The following is a 22,358-nucleotide window of genomic DNA, read 5'->3' on the forward strand; positions in this document are numbered from 1 at the left end:
ATCATATTTTTGACAGAGGAAAATTTACTGTGACTTCATTCCCATTAGATCATAGCATCCTTCTATACAATTAGCGCTCAGCTTTAAACAACAGGCTTGTAAATTTGTCCGGCAGCCAAGAAACCAAGTAAATCTCCCTCTCTTTTTCTTCATTGTTGGAGTAATTATTTTTTACTAGAATTATGAATGCAAGGCTAAAAAACCCATGAGGTCATCCCTCTCCACCCCAAAAGGACACAGTCAGCACCTGACTCTAGAGTGTGTTACTGTACAGTGGTCAGACGTGTGTTGGGCCCCAGGCACCATAAATATGATTCGGAACTGATGTATTTCAGGCATCAATAAATATGTGAGACCAAGATTTGGGGATCCCCAAATTCAGAAAGGAAAGGAAAGGAAAGGTAAGTGGTCATCAGAGGGCAGGAGAAACCTGTTTCATGTTCTACAGAAATTAATCCTCTGGCAGATGTGCAGATTTTGAGGAACTCTAAAGATCAGTCACTTTTGAAAACTTAGTTTCTGAGAATGCCCATGGAGCTGATGAGTGAGGGTTGGAGCCAAACATGGCAAATGCAAGAAAAGTAATTCATAAATTACATTGTCCAGGCGTGATCAGTTAGTTTGACCAGCTGATGTTCAGGCCTTTATACAACTGACCTAACGTTCCTGTTGTGGGGGCATTTCCAACAATTTCCATCGAAATGACAGCAGAAGGTGAGGTGTTTGGAAGCTGCGAAAGGAGCTGTGAAAGGAGATGTTGGAGAGGCAAATGGAGTATGGTTTCCATCCTAAACGTCACTGAGGTAGAGAGTGCTGCAGGGTGATACCTTTGCTTTTTTTCATTTCAGAGGACAGAGTACAGAACCTGGCTCTGAAAGCAACTCCCAAAAAACTGCTGGTCGGAGAAACTCTCAATTTGGAATGCAGAGCAGAAACCTTCATCAACGGGCGCATTGAGCTCATCTGGACGTGTCCTAATGGGAGAGTGAGTTGAAGAAAATTCTGTATTCTGCTTTCATGCAGTGTCCCCTTACCCAAGGGAAAGATCTGTTCCTGGGGCTGAGTAAATCCTAACTACGACTTATTCTGAAATACAGCCAACCATTGGTCAGCCTACAATTGATTGTATTTGCAGTTTGGATGAACCTAAAACTTATCTGACCACCCTGAACCTGCAAATTAAACTGCAAATCTCAGGCTAAATACAAAAATAAAGAAAGACCAGGAGCGGATGGTTCTTGTTGGAAGAACAGTCTTATTTCTTCTGGCCTGTTTGTTGGTCCCGGCTCACAGTGGGAAGTCTCAAAGGCAGCCACGAAGGTTGTTAGTTGTTAGTCTGCTCATCCATCTCGGCGTTTATTAAGAAGGAAAAAGTGAAAGAGAAGCCAATTGTATCTGCTGAAATCTCCACCAAATAATGAAATTTAAATTCTGAGTGTAGGTTCTTGGGTTTTCTGTGGGATGACATACAAAAAAGCCAAATTTGACATAGAAACATGTAAGAGACTGAGCATTTGCTTTGATGTACTAAAACCTTTCAGTTCTCCTGAGGAAAAACAGAGGGAAGAAGGGGTATTTTCCAACTCAGTTCATTTATCTGAGATACTGCTCATGGTTCTATTTGATGCTTAGAATTAAAATGATTGCTTTTCTTTCTTTTTAGTTCAGCAAAATATACATTTCAAAGAACCATCTCAGCCCCCTGAAAAAGCGTAAAATGTGACTCCTAAATATTTTTGACTTATTTTGTTCACTGAGAGAAAGAATGTCAGATTTTGTCTTGGTGAAGAAACTACAGAAAATATAACAGAGAATTTATGGAAGTGCAAGTAATATGATGTTACTGAATTTTGTTTCTTGAGCCCCATATGATGGAAAAGAGTTGTTTTTCTACAAACCCTCCTTAGATTTCTAACATTACAAATGTAAAATTTCTTGGCCAAATCTCTAGGATCAAAAATCCCATCAGAAGCAGTAATGCTTTCTAAAATTCTACAGGAATTTGCATTGGCACTTGGTTGTCATAATATATTATATTTCTGTCATAATATATTTCTTTTAGAAATATTCTTTTTAAGACAGAAGAATTCTGACTGTGACCAACAAAAACCCACACAACAAAAGCCCAAAGCACAACATCCCTAGGGATGCCCCTGGCAGTTCCACACTGCGATCCCTGGGATTCGGTCCCGGAAAGGGGCTGATGAGATCCGTCCCCTCATTCACCCGCCTGCCCAGGCTGCAGCAGGACACACCACAGCTCCACTCTGTTTCTCTCTCTTACTACACTTCATAATGAAACCTCACATAAGAGCTTTTCCTGCTGATTTGTCTTTTATATTATTTATTTCAGTGATGGGGAGATATGATAATTTTTATATGAATCACCGCTTTTCTTTACTGGCAGACTTTGAAAGGATGAACAAAATAATCTGGTTTATGCTGCTTTTTGACCCCTTTTTTTTTCCCTGACTTCCAGCACCCTTATCCTAGAAGAACAATAGACCAGAGTGGCACGGTGTACAAAGTGGACAGCAGCCTGACAATTGAAAATGTCACCATGCAAGACGGAGGCTTGTACATATGTAAAACATTCAACGTGACACAGCTGGAGGCCAACGTCACAGTCACTGTGTACGGTGAGTCCTGCAGCTAAACCAGAACACCCAGGAACCAAGATCGTTAAACTTAAAGGATAATGCCAGATTATTAAATCTGTTGATATGCAGATGACATTAGGACGAATGCCAACTAGTGAAAACAACCGTTAATCATCTCTAATGTCTAATCAAGTCAGCAGCCAGCACTATGTTTTCAAAGAAACATTAGAGAGCAGAAGAGTGAGACCTGTCTGAGGACGGGGATTAACTGGGAGCTGAACTGTTTGGAAAAAGCTGGCACCGAGTGTGGTTGCTGATGCCCTGGAAAACCTGGCCCACTGGCATCCACACAGACAAGAGATACCCCAGGCATTTTTACACCCTGCTACGGGGGTAACACGGAAGGATATTCTCTGCTTTAAATATACATTCCTTCATTTGAGAGAGACTGAGCTTTCCAGGGGAGCTGTGGTAACAGCTCGTCATTCCATTGGGTTGCCTGCAGCTTCTGCAGATCTGCATTGCAAAGAATTTGGGGTAGACACAAAGCAATTCAAAGATGTGAGCGTTGTACTGGGGCAGATCTGCCATTACTCCTTCTGTTGGTTTCTCTTTCCAGACAAACCTTTCATTACGGTTTCCCATAAGAAAGGGCCTTACTACGAGATCACATCAGGACACAAGTCACTGAAACTCGCTGCAAAGGTGGATGCCTTCCCTCGTCCAACTGTCACCTGGTAAGTAGCATCATCTCAAGCAAAATCAGGAATAGGTGACCTTCTTTTGGGGTCCTGTCTAGAATAGATTTTCCCTGTTCCTTACCACACCAGCAAAAGATGAGCACTGGGAATGCTCATGGCACAGTTCAGCTCAGGAGATGTGACTCCTTTTGGTGCTGACATACACTCTCTGAAGCTGGGCGAGACATACCTCTCTCCTAATCATGCAGAAAAGGTCCCTATAGGAAAAAAATGGGCATTTCATTTACTCTGGACACAGAATTGTTTGAAGATTGAAGCAGAAAGCTATTGTGGAAGGGCTGCCAGTTCACCACCATTAGGGGTGGTCAGTCTGCAAGGAGGCAGAAAGCTGCAGGACACATTCTCAACATGAGAAATTGTTTCTCTTTATTCTAAGCAATTTTCTCCAATCCTGTACCACCAACAATGATAGATCCTTGCAGACAATGCAGTGAATCCTCCCGAGCAAACTAAAGGCTTCACCAGGACTGTAATGGACCAGCTTTATAGGAGGGGCAACATGTCAGCAGCTCCAGAAGACGTTCATTTCTCTCTTTACCCTTTCATCGCTTGTCCTCTCTTCCTACTTTTTCTATGCTTCATTCTACAGAGGATCTTTAACAACCCCATCCAACACCTTATACGTCTTTAATTGTATGAAATCCTGTAGGACAACCGGCGTGGTTTTGCCTGGCCTGGCAGAGGAGGTGGCCTGGGGGAGCCACCACCTGCCCCGTGCCCTTTTGCTTGGTCATTTGGGTGACAACGGGGGGGCTGGGAGTCAGAAAAAGGTATTGGTCAAGGATGGGCTTGCTGCATATTTTTTAGCAGTCAAATAACACAAAATTCTCTAATATTCCATCAAATCAGTGGTATCATGGCTGCCAGGATTAATTGTTGCTGTTATTTAGGAGATGGGAATGTTTTTTTGAGAACTGAAGCAGGGACCATCCCCTTTTTCTCTGCCAAGGCTTTGTTCCTGGGGCCCAGCGTGGAGCTGCTCGGGAGCTGCTGGGACCACCAGAGCTGCCTCCCCTGCCTGGCTGAACCTACAGCTGTTGATGTTGGAGGTCTCTCAGGCCAGTTGTTTAAACGACTGTAAAGGAGGTTTCCAGCATTCTCAGGCAGGAGCTCACATGCCCCAGCCTCTCCTTCCACCGAGCCCAAAGCTCTGTGTGTGGCAAAGTCTAGCCACATCTGCATATGGGATTAGTAGTGAAGAGGAGCATGCTCATGCAGACTCTGCTGTCCTTCCCTTAGCTAGTAGAGATTCAAGATTGTGGATTCCTCACTGACCTTCCTATTGACTGTAAGTTCTCCAGGTCACAGACTTCAGCTTTTTCAGAAACAGTAAAGGGTAATATATACCTAGTGTGAGACAATTCTGCTTAATTCATATCTTGTTTTATAGAATCAGAGAATCATAGAATTGTCTGGGCTGGAAGGGACCTTTAAGATCATCTAGTCCAACCATCAACCTAACTCTGATAAAACCCATCACTAAACCATGTCCCTAAGCACTACATCAACCCGTCTTTTAAATACCTCCAGGGATAGTGCCTCAACCACTTCCCTGGGCAGCCCATTCCAAGGCTTAATAACCCTTTCAGTGTAAAAAATTTTTCCTAATCTCCAGTCTGAATGTCTCCTGGCACAACTTGAGGCCATTTCCATCAGTTTTAAAACTGATGACATAAATTTTAGCTAACCTGCACTTAGTATTGCACATCCAACATAATTTAGGGGCATCTAGATGTACATTTCTGATCATAGCTGAGCATGCGAGAAGCACTGCTCATTCACATCCATTAAAATATCTTTTTCCTGCTTCTTAGATGAAGCCACTCCATAAAACTGCTTCTCAGTTTTAGCGTAGAAGGATAAAAGGAATAGATATCCACTTCAAGCAGTGACTATAGATGAGTTTCCCTTGCTGTTTCTAAAGGATGACTCTTTCCCCGCACCCCTTCCCCCCAACTAATTTGGGGAACCATAGGATTTCTGAGGGCTAACATGCCTGCATGCACATGATAATAAGCCTTGATGGGACTTTCAAAACAGGTACAAAGATGGCAAACTCATCAAGGACAACCACACTTGCTATGAGCCGGACCCAATCAAGTACAGACTGGGCATAAGGGACGTGAGACCGAAGCACGCTGGAAACTACACCATTGTCTTGAGCAACGCAAAATACGGCCTGTATAAGAACCTCACCATGCAGCTGGTAGTGACAGGTAAGACTTGAGGTTTAGAATGAATTCTACTGGGTTCTTTCTTGGTTTTTGTGTGATCCTACTTTGCCAGTCAGCAGGACGGGTGACATTTCCCCCTATTTAGCTGATATGAGCTGATACAGCACCGTGTACAGATCACCACCTTATTTAGGAACCACCAAATATCCACTCATTTCACCACAAGTTTAATAGAAGCAACAGACCAAAGAGGTAGTATGAAGAGTTAGTCTGAAACTAGGTCATCTAAAGTCACTTTCCACGGAGATACCGCACCTTAGAAATTGCCTGCAGCATCTTTGTGTCAGGACAGTGTCTCCACAGAGGGAAGCAGAAATGGGTTGAAAGTGAAGAAACTTAACAGGACTTAAACTTTAATATGAGTTTGGGAGGACATTTAGTCTTGGAGGTCTTGGAGCTGAGGGCACAGTTTCCCAAGAGAAATTATGGAAGTTTTATCCCTTGAGACTAAAAACAAGCTTGGGCAAAGCACTGGAGAACATCCTGTTGGGAGAGGAAAAGTCCCAGTAGGGCTGACGGAAGGAACTAGATAAGTTACCCTGTCTTTTATGTCTCTCCATCATCCTGCTACAGAAATACTTTCTAAGTCTGTATTTTATGTGTTGTCATTTATCTGCTGGGAGCACTTGAGAGACAGGTTCATTTTCAGGGGAATCTGGAAAAAACTGAAGTAAACTGTGGTGTGCACTGAAGCAGGTTCACTTGGCATAGAGGGAAAATAGATATTGGAATCCCATTTATTAATCTCCTTTGCTGGGACAATGGAAGACAGAGCCACATTGTCTCTGCAAATCCACTGCCTCTTTTAATCCATGGAATTTGGCAACAGAGATTGAATCATGAGGCCAAGTAGGAGTTCAGAAAAAGTTAGCTCTGCTTCCCTTTGGATTTCCCGAGGTTCGGGCAGGGAGAGAGAAGAAGTTATTGAGATAGTTTTGCTTTCTTTTCTGTGGTGAATTCTTTTCTCTTTATCCTCTTCACACCTCAAAATATTCTCAATTATCCTGTTTTGCATATTTACGTAGCATTTGTGTTTTCTCATTTCACCTCTCAGAAAAGAATAATGCCTAACAAACAGAGATCTTGCCACTTAGGCACATTTGGCCTATTAAAAATGCTAAATAAGATATTGTAGCTTAAACCACCTTAAACGTATGTAAATTAATGTGTGATTTAGAGTGGAGGGAAATAAGAACATGCGTATGGTCAGGTACTACAGCTCAGCTGATGAGGAGGAACGTGTTAAGCTGCAGCAATTTGTTCACGTGAGATTGTTTCTCCATACAATGGTTTTGCCCTCTTGTTAAGAGAACGGAAACATTCAAAGGAAGAGAAAATTAAGAATGATAATAAACTATCTTGTCAAGGTAAATATTGGTGTTTGCATGCAAAAGAGAATGTTTACTTGAAGAGAAGCCATTCCCCAAATAGGCATATAAAAAACAAACAGACCTTGTTTCTATCAGCTAGATGCTATTTCAGGATTAAACCGTCCCATGCTCTTAACTACAGCACCAGCCTTTCATCTTTATTGTATGTACAGTGTGTGGTATTGTGTGTCTCACACAGTGCACGCCTCGCACGCTGCTCATCGTTAGCCTTTCTGAGAGATCAGCCCAACAGAGAAATCAGGCAGGAATAACTATTCCATTGCAAAACCACCATTTCTCCCGAGTTTGCAAAGTAACTCCAGTTACTGCCCAGAGAAGGTGTTGCATGGGGAAGCACGGGAAAAAAGAGCAGCAAGAGTTGCTTTTCTGGTAAAAGAATGTTATCCCAGAAATGAGAGCAAGCAAAGGGAAATATCTGCCAAGGAATGCCAGTGTTTTTAAGCTAAAAGCTGAAAACAATGAAGATATTTGCCTTGATTGTAGGCAGGACTGACACAGAACACCTAGGAAATCTTGCCTTTGCCGGGCTTTTCTCTGCAGCACCACCATTATAAGCTGGGGCTGAAGCACTCGGCCCAAGGAGAAGGACATTTTGATGAGCTGCATGAGGGTAGAGACCAAAAAAGGCAAATTTTTCTGTAGAAGCTTATCCAACAACAGCAAACTGCCTTTTTTTCCTGTGCATTCAGTTAGAGCAGAAGGACTGCTGCTTTTTCAGATCTGGGCACCACTTTCTTTACTTTCAAAAAAAATTCTGAAGTTCTAAACTGAACACAGATTTGAACTTTTCCCTTAAGTCCTCAACAAATAACCTGACACTTTATCTCCAATCATCACAACTGATACCCTGGTACCGCACCTGAGTAGACTGAATCGCTTGGAGTTTCAGCAGACATTTAGACACAAAGAAGGAGACCAAAACACACTTTCCAGCCATTTTATGCAGGGATACACAACCATGTACCAGCTCCCTATTACTGAGGAGTAATATTTATTTTTAAGTAACAGCATTGCTCCCCAAAAGCCATGGCCAGTCTTTTAAATTCCCGAGCTGCATCTGTGAAAGTGAGCGAGTTCGGTTCTGTGCTATTAAAGAGAGGACAGAAAATTATTTGAATAGACTTTAAATGAGAAGATAAATGTTATTTGAATACGTTTTCTTTTCCTGCAAGGGGACACTGCATTGAAGAAATTCTAAGCATACAGCCCCCCCTCCTGTGAGTCTCCTCACAATAATAACATCGTTAGTGTTCCTGGGCATCACAGATCTCGTAACTGGCACTCAGCGTGCTGTGACAAACCCATCAGCCGTGAATTTGAACTAGGGGTAGGGGAAGTTTGAAGTTAATCATGTTGTGAATTGTTGTGCACGAATGAAGTATAAATAGCAGCAAGACTCATTCGTCAAATTGCACTATAATAATTTTTTGCAGTGTATTTTATTCAATGATAATGGCAGCAGAAAAGCAGGATGAGGACGAGATAAGAAGTCACCTGCTTGAGCCCTGCAGGACAGGAGCTTATACGCAGTGTGTCTCCTGACCTGCCCAAAGACCAGCCTTGCTCAGGCTTTCCTTGGAGTCACCTCCTGGAGACTTAATTAGTAGCAAATCACAGCAGTTCTGACATAAAGCGTACACTGTGCGTGCAAGGTATTCTGCTCCATTGGAAAATATTAGGAGTTATTTCCCCTCCAAGTTTGATACGACCATAAAACCGATGAGTATGAACTGATTCTATGAGTACCTGCAGAGTGCAGGGGTATCAATCGTCTCGGCTCCACCGAGGCAAAAAGGAGCAAAACGGGCAAATTACTCCCAGAGCTGTGGGGTGGGAAGTGCCAGCAAGTGACCGGCCCCAGGGGAGGACCTGGGTGACAACATGCAGGAAGAAGCACACTGCCTGGGCTGGAGGAGAGTCCTGCTGCTATTCAAAAAATGCCCCTTTAAGAGGTGGCTTAGCTGTGCCTCTGGTCACCCCTGCTCCCACTGCAGCTGGAATTTAATCTTGCAGGAGCACATATCTCCCTTGTGGAGTCACCTTGGCTCATTCTAGGACTCCAGTCCCCGGGAGGTAGCTGATTGCATTTTCAAAACACTCCTTTTTTACATATTTACACATCAAACACTGTCCAACAAGCGGCGGGTTGCTGAGTTTTTGTTTTGTTTGATTAAATTCTTATTGAGAAAAGCTTCAAGAAAATAATGTCCTGAAGAATTTGGAAGGGAGGGAGCAAGGAGAAGGAACAATCCTAGCAAACAGCTGGTGGCTGCACATCTGAGCCAGCCAAGAAGGAGAAACGTGGGAGAAAAGAGTTATTCCGGGCTCAAGTACAAAGCTCTTTCAGAACAAAACATAAACAAAACCCCTCATATCTATTTATGGGCAAGGAAGCAGCATTTCATTCTCACCCTTGCACAAGTCATCTGCATGTATCAGGGCTCTTGCTGAGCCCTTTATGGAGCAGTCAGCATGCTCTGACCACCTCGTGGTGAGTGAAGATTGCATTGAAGCATAAGTTAATTCAAAAAATGGGATGAATAATCTCCTTCACCACTTTGCCTTTCTTCTTTGTCCCAAAGTTTCTCTCCTGCGCTCCCTCAAGGCTCTTCCAGCAAATATTGCTTTGGGTTCCAGCTGCTCTAGTCAATTGAAATTACATTCTCTCATAGTGTCCTTGATCCCCCAAGCTCTCGTGTTGTATCTATAAGAAATGCAGGATTAAGTGCTAGAAATAGCCTCTCCCATAACCAGTGGTAATTCACAGGCTCCTTATGAATTCCCTCTCTCCTGGGCAAGGACTGGATTAAAAGGGGTGTGTGGAGAACTCATGTGTGCATTGCCATGTGCTCCTTGTTATGTCAGCAAGGTGACCAGCTCTACCTCCATTTGTTACTGGGGGGAATTAGTTCCAGAGCACTTAATGATGCAGATGCTGCCCTACTCTGTAGTCAGGCCAGCTCTTCATATTTGGTTTAAAATCAAAGGCAAAGGAAGTTCTGTGCCTGACCTACTTTGGCTTGCAAGGGATGAGTTGACATCAAAGGAGTCCCCAGTGATCTCCATAAAAGTTAATAAATACACAATGATCCATGTGAACAATACCCCGTCACCTTAACCAGACCCAGAAATAGTCTGAAGAGGGAAATGAGCCTTCAGGATGAGGTTAATACATTTGGGTTATGCCAGTTCAGAGAAAAAGAGCTCTTAGAGCGATGGATCCCAGTTAAAGCCAGTTGAAGGCAGAGGGGAGACTCCCACAGTCTCTTGTCCGTGGAAGGGCCACTGAAATCTCTATGTTGGACACTGTTGCACTGTGAGAAATAGGAATTTCTCAGGATTCTTTTTAGTGCTATTTGCACTATTATTATTAGTACAAAACCCAACTGATGTTCACGCTAAAGGACTGAGCCAGACACGAGAAGCAGGACTACATAAATTGATCTACCTTCCCCTTGCCTGTGTGCTTCGGTGTCCTGACAGGACTGCTTTTCCTTTGTGTATCTTACCCATCTCCCACGTAGCTCCTTGGAGGATGACCAATTCAGAAAAGTCCAAATAGAAAATCTAATTTTCCACCTCCCGGGCCAGTTGAGCAAAGCAGAGACCCCAAAATAAAACATGGCCTGTCTCCATCCAACCCTTGTTCCGATGTGTCCCTCCCCAAGCCCATTGCTCTGCTTTTCTCCTGGGTCCTGGTAGCAACGGCTGCAGCCAAAGCTTTGGGTGGGCAGGACACTCAGCTGAGGAAAGCAAAGGCAAAGAGATACAGTGCTCCAGTCCATCCTTCAAGTCTCATTCATCAGACAGAGGAAGGAGAGAAACAACTGACTTTTTCTGGGAGATATAGGAAAGAAAAGAAAAAATGCAGGCGCACAAACATACTGCAGTGAGCCTTTCCGGCACACTAATTATTAGCAAATTATGAAGAATTTTCTCACTGCCATAATGCAAACCCTGCACACTCACAGCTCCGCAGTCTCCAGCCTCTGCTCAGCCTCTCTGTGCTCCCAGGAGAGCCCCTAATGAAAAAGTCAGATGAGCTATTTTGATTTTGTTAGAAGTAGCCAAAGCAATTTTAGGAAGAGGAAGGTGGGGGCCTGCTGGAGTTTGCCAGAAGAATCTGAAGCATTCAACTCACGTCTTTGCAGCAGCAATCTCTCTCTGACAGCCCTTAAAAACCAGAGGGGTGGGGGGAAGCTGGAAAGTGGCAGCATGTGGTTTCCACGCTGTCTCTCAGCCAAACCTGCAGGTATATTAACTGCTGGTTTTCTATTTTGAAAGGCAGGTGAGGGGGGCAGAGACAAAAATCCTAAAAAAGCGCCTGCTCTGCTAAGAATTAAGCAGTTCATCATTACACATTTGCTTTTGAACTCTGTTTAGCCCCAAAAAATAAGATGGGGAGAGACAGACAAAAGAAAAGCCTTGTTTTTTTCCCCCAAAGCTTGGCTGCATCAGGGTTGAATGACAGATCTGGGAAAGGTAGTACAGGACTGGAAATGACAGCTTTCCTCCAACAAGGTGAAGACAGATACATGCAAAAGTGACAGTACAAGGTCAGAAAAAAACCAAAGCAAGCTCTGCTGCCATTTTAACAACAAAATTCCCTGTAGGGTAGGTCAAGTGCCCTGTGATTTTTCTTAGTATCTGCTCAGACAGTACCCAACTGCCCGGTTTCTCTTCCATTTGCTTCCACCCTCCTGGCACCCCAGCGCAGAGCAGTGGGTTACAATGGAGCAGCAGGGTGTGTGTGCTAGAGATTAGGCAGGCGACCGATAATCGCTGACCCTAATTCTATTCCTGGCCCTGGTACCAACTCAAGGAGAGATTTTGGCCACTCATTTCATCTTGGCATCTGCTTCCTGAGAGGTACCGCGGGGACAATGCTGCGCACCCACTTCACAGCAGCCTGGGATGAAGGGCTGGGCAAAACAAAACCCAAAAAGCAAAGAGAAGGAAACAAAGAAAACCACCCAGACAAAACCAGCTGGGCTCCAGCACAATGTTCTGTTCTGCCTGAAACAAAAGTTTTGTTTTCAGGTCATTTAACTATTTTTTTTCTTTCTTTCCGTTTAACAAAAATAAAATACTAAAAAAAAAAAAGGCAAAGCACAGAGATAACTTATAAGCCAAACGCAGACAAAGTGGTTTTACTTTGGGGAAAATTTCATGCTCATTTTCCCATACTGTTTGACCAGTCCAAACCTGTATTAATGAATTTCCTTTCTACCATACAGAATATTCACCTACCTCAACTTGCAGCGCTTATATTTCCATTAAGTACCATACAAACATCAGCTGAAAGATTCTAAAGTGCAAATTATTTTTGCTTTTGGGAAACAGAAAGGATAAACTGAAAACAAACTGCCTCTCTGTCAATAGTTTTAATGAAGCCCCATATCCAGCAAAGTACAGGAGGTTGAGTCTAAATGCTTCCCTGGACCACTCTATGTTATTTTAATGATGTGCTTAATGTGAAAAGATTTTTTTGAAACCCAGTTTAAATGGTAGTGGGGAAGGTAAGTAAACAGCAGTTCAGGCAGAGGTCACTGAAAGTAAAGCAAAGTTTCTCTAAAAAAGGCAGGGAAACTTGCTGTGTGCTGTCCTCTATATTTGGATGCTCCTTTGGGTGACAAGTGTGGAACCCAATAATAACATCTGCAAGGAATTTAGAGAGAGAAAAGAGCCTCTTGCTAAAGGGCTAGTGCCAGAGGGTCAATGTCCTAATCCTTGTACCTATTATTTGCACCTAATGCCACAAACTAAAGATAACAGTAAGAAGTGAGGTGAGATTTACATAATGCTGATCAATTTGAAAATGACAGTAAGCAGAACTGCTATTTGATTGCATTTCACAGTGCAGCAGCAGCAAACTCTTTAGTTATTCAGGTCAGCTCTCACACCAGCAATTGCACCTCTGCAAAGCCAGTTGGGGATACAATCACACTTTAAAACAGAGAGGACGAAAACCCATTTATTTCGATACATTTAAAGCCATCTGAACGCTGCGTGTTCCAAATGCAGCCAGAGAGGAGAAAGCTTTTAAGGTTTGTTTGGCTTCTGCTTGAGAAAACTCAGCCTGGGGAGGGCAATGGCCCGGGGATGGGAGGTGGTGGAGGCTGGAAGTCAGGAGGCAGATCTCGGCGCTGGGGGGACAAGAGAGAAGGGGTAGGGAAGGCCACATCAGGTCAGGAATGAGGTGTATTTAAAGATCTCTTGCAGCGCAGTCCATTTTTTGCATGCTTGAAAATCAGCAATGCACATGCAAATGCACGTGCGTTGACGAAACCCACACTTTAGGTGCATCATTTAAGGCGCAAGCAGAAACATCCTTGGGTTTTGGCAGTGCTCACCAATGGACTCGTACCCCAAGCCCTACCCCACACCTAAACACCAGCGAGAGAAGATAAACAGGAGTTTGTGCCTAATCCATCACGCTGCTTAGTAAGCAAACATGAAAGAGAAAGCAAAGAGCTGTTTGCAGGAGGGAGAGAGTTATCTGAGAAACACACTGCTGGGCGGACCTTAGATAATCACTGCCTTTCGGCTAAAAACTCCCCGTCACACTGATGTGGGGAACCTGCAGGTGCCAGCCCACTGAGCCAGCTCTCTATAGCCTGAGCAAAGCTAAAAGGCCAGTAGCCAGCACAGAAACCAGTTAACTTGTTCCCATTACTGATGGAGACAACTTCTGTAAATGGGCTTTGGGCCAGCAGCCAGCAAAGTGAATGGAAAAGCTTCAGTCGCCTTCAGAGGTGGGCAGTAAGAGGAAAAATGGTCAGGAGAGTGTGCAGCAGTTTGGACGGTTTTCAGCCCCCAAAATATGCCCCATATGAGAACCTCACATTTCCATCCCAAACCTGGGGTGCCATGGGCCAATGCCAGCACCCTTATGGGTTCCAAATTGTGGCAGGGCCTTGTCCCCTCTGTGGTAGCACCACGTTAGCAGAATGACACCCACCGCCATTCCAACCTTCACAACGAAAAAGAGAGAGACGCTTATTAAAATTGCTTCAATTTCTGAGTGTCATGCCCATAATTAGCTACGACCCCACATTAACTGTGTTGTAAGGTGCTGTGAAAGAAATGATGGGGAGGCGTTTTTAGCCAGCCTCTCAAGTTTTAAGAAAATAATTGCTTAAGCCTCATAAATAATAGTTATTTCAATTGATGAATCAGTTTGACTCATTTTAGGTTTCAAGTAATATTTAATAGTGCCATGCAGTAAAGTAATTGTGGAATTAAGGATTCATTCGTCACTCATGTGTGTTCTCACTTGAATTAGATCAAGTTAAAATTATTATTTCTTTTTTAGAAGAATAATTTAAATGACAGTCAACGTGTTCATCATTTCACCAGAAGTAGAGAAAAATCTCTCCTAATCTAATAGATCGTAAGCAAACTTTGTCCCCCCCTACTTTTTCACACACATAAAACCACACAAACATACTGTCTCCCTCCCCAAGTGGGTAAAGCTTTGTTCTTAGAGCCAAGAAAACACAGCACTTGAATAACCTTTCGCATAACACTTGAGTAACCTTTCACACTGAACTTAGAGTCTCTTTCTCCAAGTGAAAATCACACTTTTGAGGTCAGTCCAGAAATGCCCAACACAGGATTTGAGACTGAAAAGAAAAATGTCCGAGATAATGAAAAATGTGCTTCTCTCTCCGGGGAGTTTTTACAAAATTCTTTTTATGATCAGAAATAATTTACTGATGGGAAATGAGATGCCAGTTAGAAGGAAATTCAACATTCATCCCAATAATTTGTCCTGTGAATTGCTCACAAATCTCAAAGCACTTGATCAGCCATAACCCAGAGCGACGGGGTGCGGGAAACCCTGTGTCCATGTTCGAGACAAGGATGTGAGTTCCAGAGACCCTGACCACAGTCTGAACTATTCCCCCATCTGCCCCTTTCCTCATCTTCTCCTTCACAAAGATTCCTCTCCCTGTCCAAAGGGACAAAGGAGCAAGGGGTGGATTTTTGGAGCCTGATAGAACATCGTCTGCAGGCAGACGGGGAAACAAGACTCAACCAAAGGGGATCAAAAAAGCAAAAGGGAACACATGAGCAAAACCAAACCAGGCCTGTCATTTGTGTTCTTCAAGTGAAATGTTAATCAAGACCTAATGAAGGTTCTGAGGGACCTTCTGAAGGCCTAATGAAGCAGATGATGTTTTTCTGTCACATGGGAGTTAGGATATGGATGAACCAACAACAGTCAATGCTCCTCTCATGTGGGGGATAAGGAAATGCTGATGCATTTTTAGGCAATGGTGAGGTCAGAAGACCTTTCAGAGTCTGACCTGGCAGCCATAAGAAATGAAAAGTGAGGTTCCCACCAAGCCACAGGACCAGCCTGGTCACTCCACTCATAAGACTAGAGGGCTGGAAGGGAAAAAAAAGCTATTAAAAAAAAAGAGGGAAAGGGCTCAAGATTGATGAGGTGGGCAGTAGCTCATATTTACATATCTGGGGCCTTCTTGACAGCAGAAAAAATAAGTTAACCCAAAAAATAGAAATCTAATCTACATTCACTTCCCAACTTGTCAAAAGCCCTCAGCGTAAAGCAGCCACACTTGGCTGCACAGAGGTGTTCCACGGAGGGACCCCGACCAATAAATCTGTTTGATTTCCTGTTATGAGAAGCGGACAAAGAGATATGGCCAGGGATGGGCAAAGCTGTCTGCTTAAGGGAAGAGCCTGTGCTTTCACCCCAAACTCAAACCCACCCTCTCTGAGGTTAGGAAAAGTTCAGTTCACTTTGCGGATTTTTTAGCGTTATTTCTCATTTTCGCGTGTTCCCGTGGGAGCTGGAAGTAGATGGGACAAAGCATTTCTTTCCTGCTGGCAACAAGCAGCCCTGAAAGTGTCACACGAAGGTTTGTTCTTGAGAGATTTCCAGTCCAAGGGTGTGATCTTGCAACCCCTCCAGATGTGAATAATGCAGTGACATTTTTAATGGCTTTGCTGTTGGTGAGAATTTCTTGGCATCGCTCTACAAGTGTTTTCTCCCCACCACTCCTTCCTTGCTTTCTTCGCCCCTTCATCCAATGCACGTTCCACATAAAGAGAAAAGGAAAGCAAAGTTTTGAGATCAAAAAGACTTTTTTTTTTTTTCCCAAAACCCTGGGGAGAACCTGCACAATGGTAACAATCTTGCCGAGCAGCAGCTGTTCGATAAGGTTCCTCTCAGGAGGTGACATCAAGAAGAATGCCCACCCACAGGCACAGACCTACCGCCTGATCCTGCAGTCCCCGACCAATAGATGTTCCATGGCACAAATTTTCCAGAAGTAGAGCAGGTCCACGACAACATTTGCAAACAATTAGGATGAATGTGGTTGCACTTTGATGTATTTTCTGAAACACCACAACTAATACCCATTTCTGCGAATCTATACTTTCAGTACAGCTGGTAATTTCCCTACAACTCCAGTAGCCTCACAAAATCACCTCTTAGTGATCTTGGCAAAAAGGTTCAAAACCTTTGACGGAAACAGCACCATGACGATGCATGTAAATTTGCTCATTTGCTTTTTTTTTGTTGTTTTGTTTCTTTCTCCCTTTAGAGAGACCCAAAATCTATGAAAAGGAAACTGATTTTGATAAGATTGAGCGGGTGGAGTTAAGAAGCAAACACAGAATCCAGTGCACCGTAAGCGGGAATCCTGACCCCAAGATCGAGTGGAAGTGGCAGCCCTGCAGCCTCACAGACACGCTGTAAGTGGATATTCCTATGGAGGAGCGTGTTGCAAAATAGTTTAATAGTCTCAAGTCAGTTTTTCTTTCAGTACATCTTATTTATCTGAATTAAAAATCACAAGCAGTGATTTCCCACCTAAAGGTCTCAAGGGCTGTGAACCCAGCAGTTGTGTTTGATCTTTTTGGAGTTACAACCACATTCTGTATTATCAGAATTGTGTCAAATAAGTTTGAAGTGACTAAAGATCAGGCTTGAATTTTCTTTAACTTGACCAGCAATGTCCCTCTGACTTACCAAGATCTTCACTTTCCCCTTTTGGATGCAGCTTACGTAGTTGACAAAGGAAAACCAGATAGGTGTAGAGGTAACACATTTTTCTCCTGTAAGAGTTAGTGTCAGACAAACCTGCTAAAGGCTTGGCTTCGTTTAGTTGCCATGTGGAATTTATGCCACTGTCCAAGGGCTGTCTTCACTCCTGCCCACTGAGCTTGGCCTCCTGTGGCAGCATCTTCATTGCCAAAGCTGGAAGAGGCAGCCGACCCTTCACACCTTTCTGAGGACCCTTCTTTGCTGAAGTCTGGAGGCAGCCTGGGGTGTGAAGACTCAGAAGCAAGACACTGGGTCAAAACTGTCAGAGAGGAATGAGGGAAGTTACAACACAAGGTGTCTTTTGAGATTCACCTTGTACAAGTAGACAATTTCTTTGCTCCTGCTGTTATATGAAGCTGAGGTCTGAATGCTCCCCTTGGTAGCCCCAGGGGATATACAGGGGCCACGGATAACATTTCTGACTGCACTTCAACTATTCCCTGCAATGAGAGGGCTGAAGTCAGGTTTTCCATCCCTAAAAAAATGAAGGCAGCTCTAGGAAGCAAGAGAGTAAATTGCTGGGTGGTTCCTTATTTTCTCTCCGTTTCAATGCTTTTCCAAATGCTGTGAATGGCAAACCATGAGACGGGAAAATCACAAAGAGCAGCTCCTTTCCCAGGTTCTCTGCTGCAGCAGCCACAGTGATGTTGGGTGATCCAGTGTCAGGTTGGATCTAAAAAGTACCCTTGTGTCCCTCCATGAGGGACGTAGCCGGTTACCTCATTTAGGAATAAAATGGCAGAGATTTGTAGGCTCAGGTAGGGCTGTTGGCATGGCAGCTCAGCAGAAGGCACACAAGCTGCGGCTTTGGAGGTGTTCAACAAGAGCAGAATGGAAACACCATAAGGAAAGAGGCCATGAATTCCGTAGGAAAGCCAAAGATATGACCTGAAATCTTTTCCAGACCTTTCTGTCTAGGGAGAGAGAATTGGTCTTGAATGCCGAATTAAGCCAGATTCAAACCAGTGACCTGATGGCAAAAGACCTCGTGTAACCCTTGTTCAAGCTCTCTGACTCTCTGATCTTATCAATTTAAATACAATTGCAGAATGGCGTCTACCTCTTCTGGCCTCCGGGGCAGCCTTATCTTTTTCCAGCAGAAGCTGTAGGAGGATTCCTGTGGGAAATGACACAGACCCCATTTCCGTCTGTTGTCTCACTTCCTCTCTCTCTCTCTTTCTCTCCCCCCTCACCAGTGCACTTTGAATCCCAAAACACTATCATTGTTTCTTAGAGCTGTGATGTGATTTGCTTCCTTTGAGTTTTTGCCCTTCATCCTCAAGACAGAATTGTGCCTTGCAGGAAGTCACTCAAGACATCTTCTAATTAGGCTCTTTTGAGAGCTATAAACCCTCCCTTGACCCAGGGTGTTACCCATGTGCCCTGGGTGGATTTGGCAAAGGCACGGCTGATTTATGGATTCATTTTCTGCAGCATCAGCCCCTTGGTCGTCACCTATAGAAGTCCATATTCATTTTAGCTCCTATAGTCCTGATGTGCTACGGTGGGCTGTGCGGTGCCCATGGTGAGGCAGAGGAGGCAAGAAGGACCCGTTCTTGCCATGCTTTGTGATGACCTGTGCAAGATGTGATTGCAGCTAGTTGTGGAACTGACCCACCTCCACCAGCCTGCTGTCACGCAGGCAGTTTGTCCCACCTGGCTGTGCTGGACTGGAACTGAACCAGCAGCTTTACAATGAAAGGCTTCCTCAAGTCCCAGAGCTGGCAGCACCCTCAGCCAGGAGGCTGGGAGCTCCAGCCTGGCTGGAGCCTTCGCTCTCCTAAGCATGAGAAGGGCTGTGTCTCTGCTCATTTCTTCCAAGGACTGTAGTTGAAGAAGACAGAAAAGCCTTTTGCCTCAGATGATGCAGATACACCTTTCCGCATGATGTGCTACACAGACTGCTCCTTGTCCATAATTCAAAACTGAGAACTGCTAACTGACAGAGATATGGCTATTTTCTGGGGAACATGCAATATTAAAGGAGCCTTCTGCTACAGTTAGCCCAGAATTTATCCATTCTGCTCCCTCTGTTGGAAAGCTGAGCAGGTAGATGGACACGCTCAGCAACATTCACTTCCCCACAGTACTGAATGACCGGCGTTTTGAATTTTGAAATGCACCACAAGTGCTAAAAGAGCGCTTAGAAAAGCCACAACTGCATTGAGTTGGAGTATAACTCCTGTTAGTCAGATTAAACTCACACCATTTAATTAGTTGTCCGGTATTTTCTATTTTCAATCTTTAGAAAATCTGGGGGGTTTCCTTGCTGGTCAAATACTGATCTTCCTCCACCTCTGTCAAGGTGCTTCATAAATAATTTTGCAATGTTGTGATGAAGGAATACAGTAGTTTCGCAAAGAGGTAACAAATTCCAGCAGCAATAGCTTTTAGGAGCTTTTTAAGACCTAAGACTATTGTCTAAGAATGACATTCTCTCTCTTAAATAATTCCTCCCTGGGGTACGGGCGGTGAGTCAGGTTCTTGAACACCACCTTTGCTTTTCTGCCTTCAGATGCAACCCCGATGGGCCAAAAATTGTGGTTCAGGAGAACATGTTCATAGGCAACAAGATCAGAAGCATTGAGAACATAACCCTGAAGCATGGGGATAAAAGAAAGGTATGTGTCTGATGAAAGTCTGAGCAATGATGTCATGGAATAGCCGTGGGCTTTATGGAGGGGATGCTGTGTGGTTCCCAAGCTGCCGCGAGTTGTTAACATGCTTTAAATTCCACAGCCCTGGGATCATTTTCTGATCTCCGCTGTTTATAAATACCGGGCTTCTGGCAATGATGTCACATACCCTGTTTAAAACTCTCCAAAGACTTTTGGGTCAAAAACCTCTCTGTATCCCTCAGTCCTGAGAAAGTGTAAGGCCAGTTCAGTGCAAGAGGGGTCCTGTGAAGCGCCTACAACTGATAAGAACTCCAAATTTATTGAAATGTTTAGCACTTAGAGAGCACTTTGTCCTGCCCAATCTTGCCTACTCTCCCCGTAGGAGTTACACAGCTGTGAACTTTAAGAAGCTTATGGTGGCAAGAGAGAGCTGGCCTGATTTTCAGAGTACATGCTGGTTTCAGCTGGAGTTCTCAACATTTCCTTACCCATTTGGGTTGCCAACCATGTTACCAAACATGGTTGTAACATGTGAAACATGTGTAACATGATCTTCCCACCAGTGAAGGTGGGAAGATGTCCTTCCTTCTACACTTCCCCCCTGCTTCCCCTTCCAAACAGCACCAGGAACACGCTTCCTGTGTGACCTGCAAACATCCCAGCTCTGTTAAACGTCTCCCGGGTACCTGTGGTGATGCTGAGTGATACCATCTACACGTCCGAGCTAATCCTTGAGGAATTGCTGTTCTGCTACAGACTCACAGCCTCCTGGCCATGCTGTGGTCTGGCTCAGACAGTTGTTTTAGCCCTGTTGGACTTACAGAGGTTTGTGGCTTTAGGAGCAGGTTTGCAGCTACAGGTTTAGAGGTGGATGCTCCAGATAGTTGAGTGCCTAATCCTGAAAGGTGCTGAATGCTGCAGTTCGTATCCTGGTATACATTTAAGCATATGATAATTCTTGGGCTACTCCCATGCTTAAAGTTAAGCACAAAGCTAAAGTGCTCTTCTGGATTGGGTCCAGACTAAATCAGCATCTGGCAGGATCAGTGCCTGAGCCATCTGCTCTTTCTCATGGAGCCTTTCCAGCTCTAAACGTAATCTAAACCAGAGCTCTGAAAACATGAAGGTTGGGCTGAGAGGGAGAAAATCAATGTTCACCTTTCATTCCTGAGTTTTCCCCTTGCTGGAGGATATTTATAAACTGGATTTATTTAGATGGCATAGTGCCCCTTAAGCTCTGTTTTTAATATATTCTCTCTGAATTTTAGATCTTAAGTAAAAGCAACTACCTACAAAGTGCTAATTACTTGTAAAAGATGGAGGTCAATGACATGTACCTACAAAGTTATTTCCTTTTCTAAGAGTTTCTGGTTGCTGCATGGACTGACAAGAGTTTTGTGGCTCTCATGGCTACTGTTGCTCTCCATATATACAGTCTGTCTAAATATATGATCTGGTGTCCAAGAGCTTAGTTTACATCTGATGATCAGTCTGAAAAGTTACGTTAGTCCCCATATAAAAGTGAAGAGTTTTGCAATTGTTGTGACGCAAAAAATATCTGTTGGTTGCTGAATTGTCCCACATGGGAAAGTGAGACACCTCAACAACACAAAATTAGAAACGTTTTTCTTTGGTTTATGCACATGTAAACCACTCTCATTACTTCTTTTACCAGCTTTGCTGCAGCAAACATGCAACTGGGGGAAATTTTAGTCTGCTGGTGGACTTGAGATGGGATTTGGCTGTAGACTCTGGGCATCCTGAAGTGTTCATTTTTTACACATGTTCAAATGCTCAGCCTACAACCCTTTAACTTAAGCTTTTACAGATTTCATTATTAAAGTTTCATAAAAATACTTCTTTACAAGTTACATAATTTTACAATTTATAGTATATTCATTATTTTCATCTCCCACTGTTCCGCTGGTTGGAAACACATTCTGAGGTGTTTCCTAATGATTTTTATGTCCTCGTTAAGATTTATTCAAATTAATAAAACTAGATTTTGCGAATCTCAGGTTTCAGCACTTTGTCTCCCTGCTTACATTAGCAGACCATTCCTCTCCTTCCCCCTTTCTGAAGTCCAAGGCTATCTGTGTGGAGTCTTAAGATAATAGAGTATAATTCCAAAAAAGACACTGATGAAAACTCATAGCCTTCAGACTTTTCCTTGTGTTTTATCAGTCGTTATTCCCACCAGAAATGGAATAGACAGGAAACAGCCCAATCCATTCCCACCATGTCCTAGCAAGTAATTCATCCGCATTGACGAGCCAGATGAAATAATAAAGATGTTGGGGTCTGACTGAGCGGGGCTTTTATTGACTGTGTTATGAAGTTGGGATTAGCTGAGATTGGCTATTTTTCCTGTGTGATTTGAGCCTGTCCAATGATTGCTGGAATCTCAGAGTAGAAGGTGGAATTGACCCAGTCTCTAAGATTTCTCAGCATCCCTGGAGTTCGCCCTCGATGAACTGTAGCAATACCTGCTGGCTCAGCGATAGATGAAAAAATGCATTAACTTTTTAGAGCTGCTAAGAATATGGGAACAAATCCCAAGAAATTACCAGATCCAGAATCTTGCTTAAAGGCTAGCTTAGGTCTTTCCAGCAGACCACTGATATTTAGACATCTATTTGACAAAAGTGGCATGTAAAACTGAGGTCTCATATC

At 43.7% G+C, this 22,358-nt stretch overlaps 1 protein-coding gene across 1 annotated transcript in view; it reads left to right on the forward strand.

Annotated features, from left to right (window-relative positions):
* Positions 1 to 22,358, forward strand: part of LOC106895648 (vascular endothelial growth factor receptor kdr-like) — an 87,903-nt gene that overhangs the window by 14,799 nt on the left and 50,746 nt on the right. Inside the window, exons 4-9 of the mRNA XM_014955194.1 lie at positions 849 to 985; positions 2,480 to 2,639; positions 3,220 to 3,337; positions 5,402 to 5,577; positions 16,565 to 16,715; positions 19,583 to 19,688. Of these exons, the coding sequence (XP_014810680.1) occupies positions 849 to 985; positions 2,480 to 2,639; positions 3,220 to 3,337; positions 5,402 to 5,577; positions 16,565 to 16,715; positions 19,583 to 19,688 (848 nt within the window). The remainder of the gene's footprint in view (positions 1 to 848; positions 986 to 2,479; positions 2,640 to 3,219; positions 3,338 to 5,401; positions 5,578 to 16,564; positions 16,716 to 19,582; positions 19,689 to 22,358) is intronic.

Source organism: Calidris pugnax, unplaced genomic scaffold (assembly GCF_001431845.1).
Source record: "Calidris pugnax isolate Ruff unplaced genomic scaffold, ASM143184v1 scaffold38, whole genome shotgun sequence".
NCBI lineage: Eukaryota > Metazoa > Chordata > Aves > Charadriiformes > Scolopacidae > Calidris > Calidris pugnax.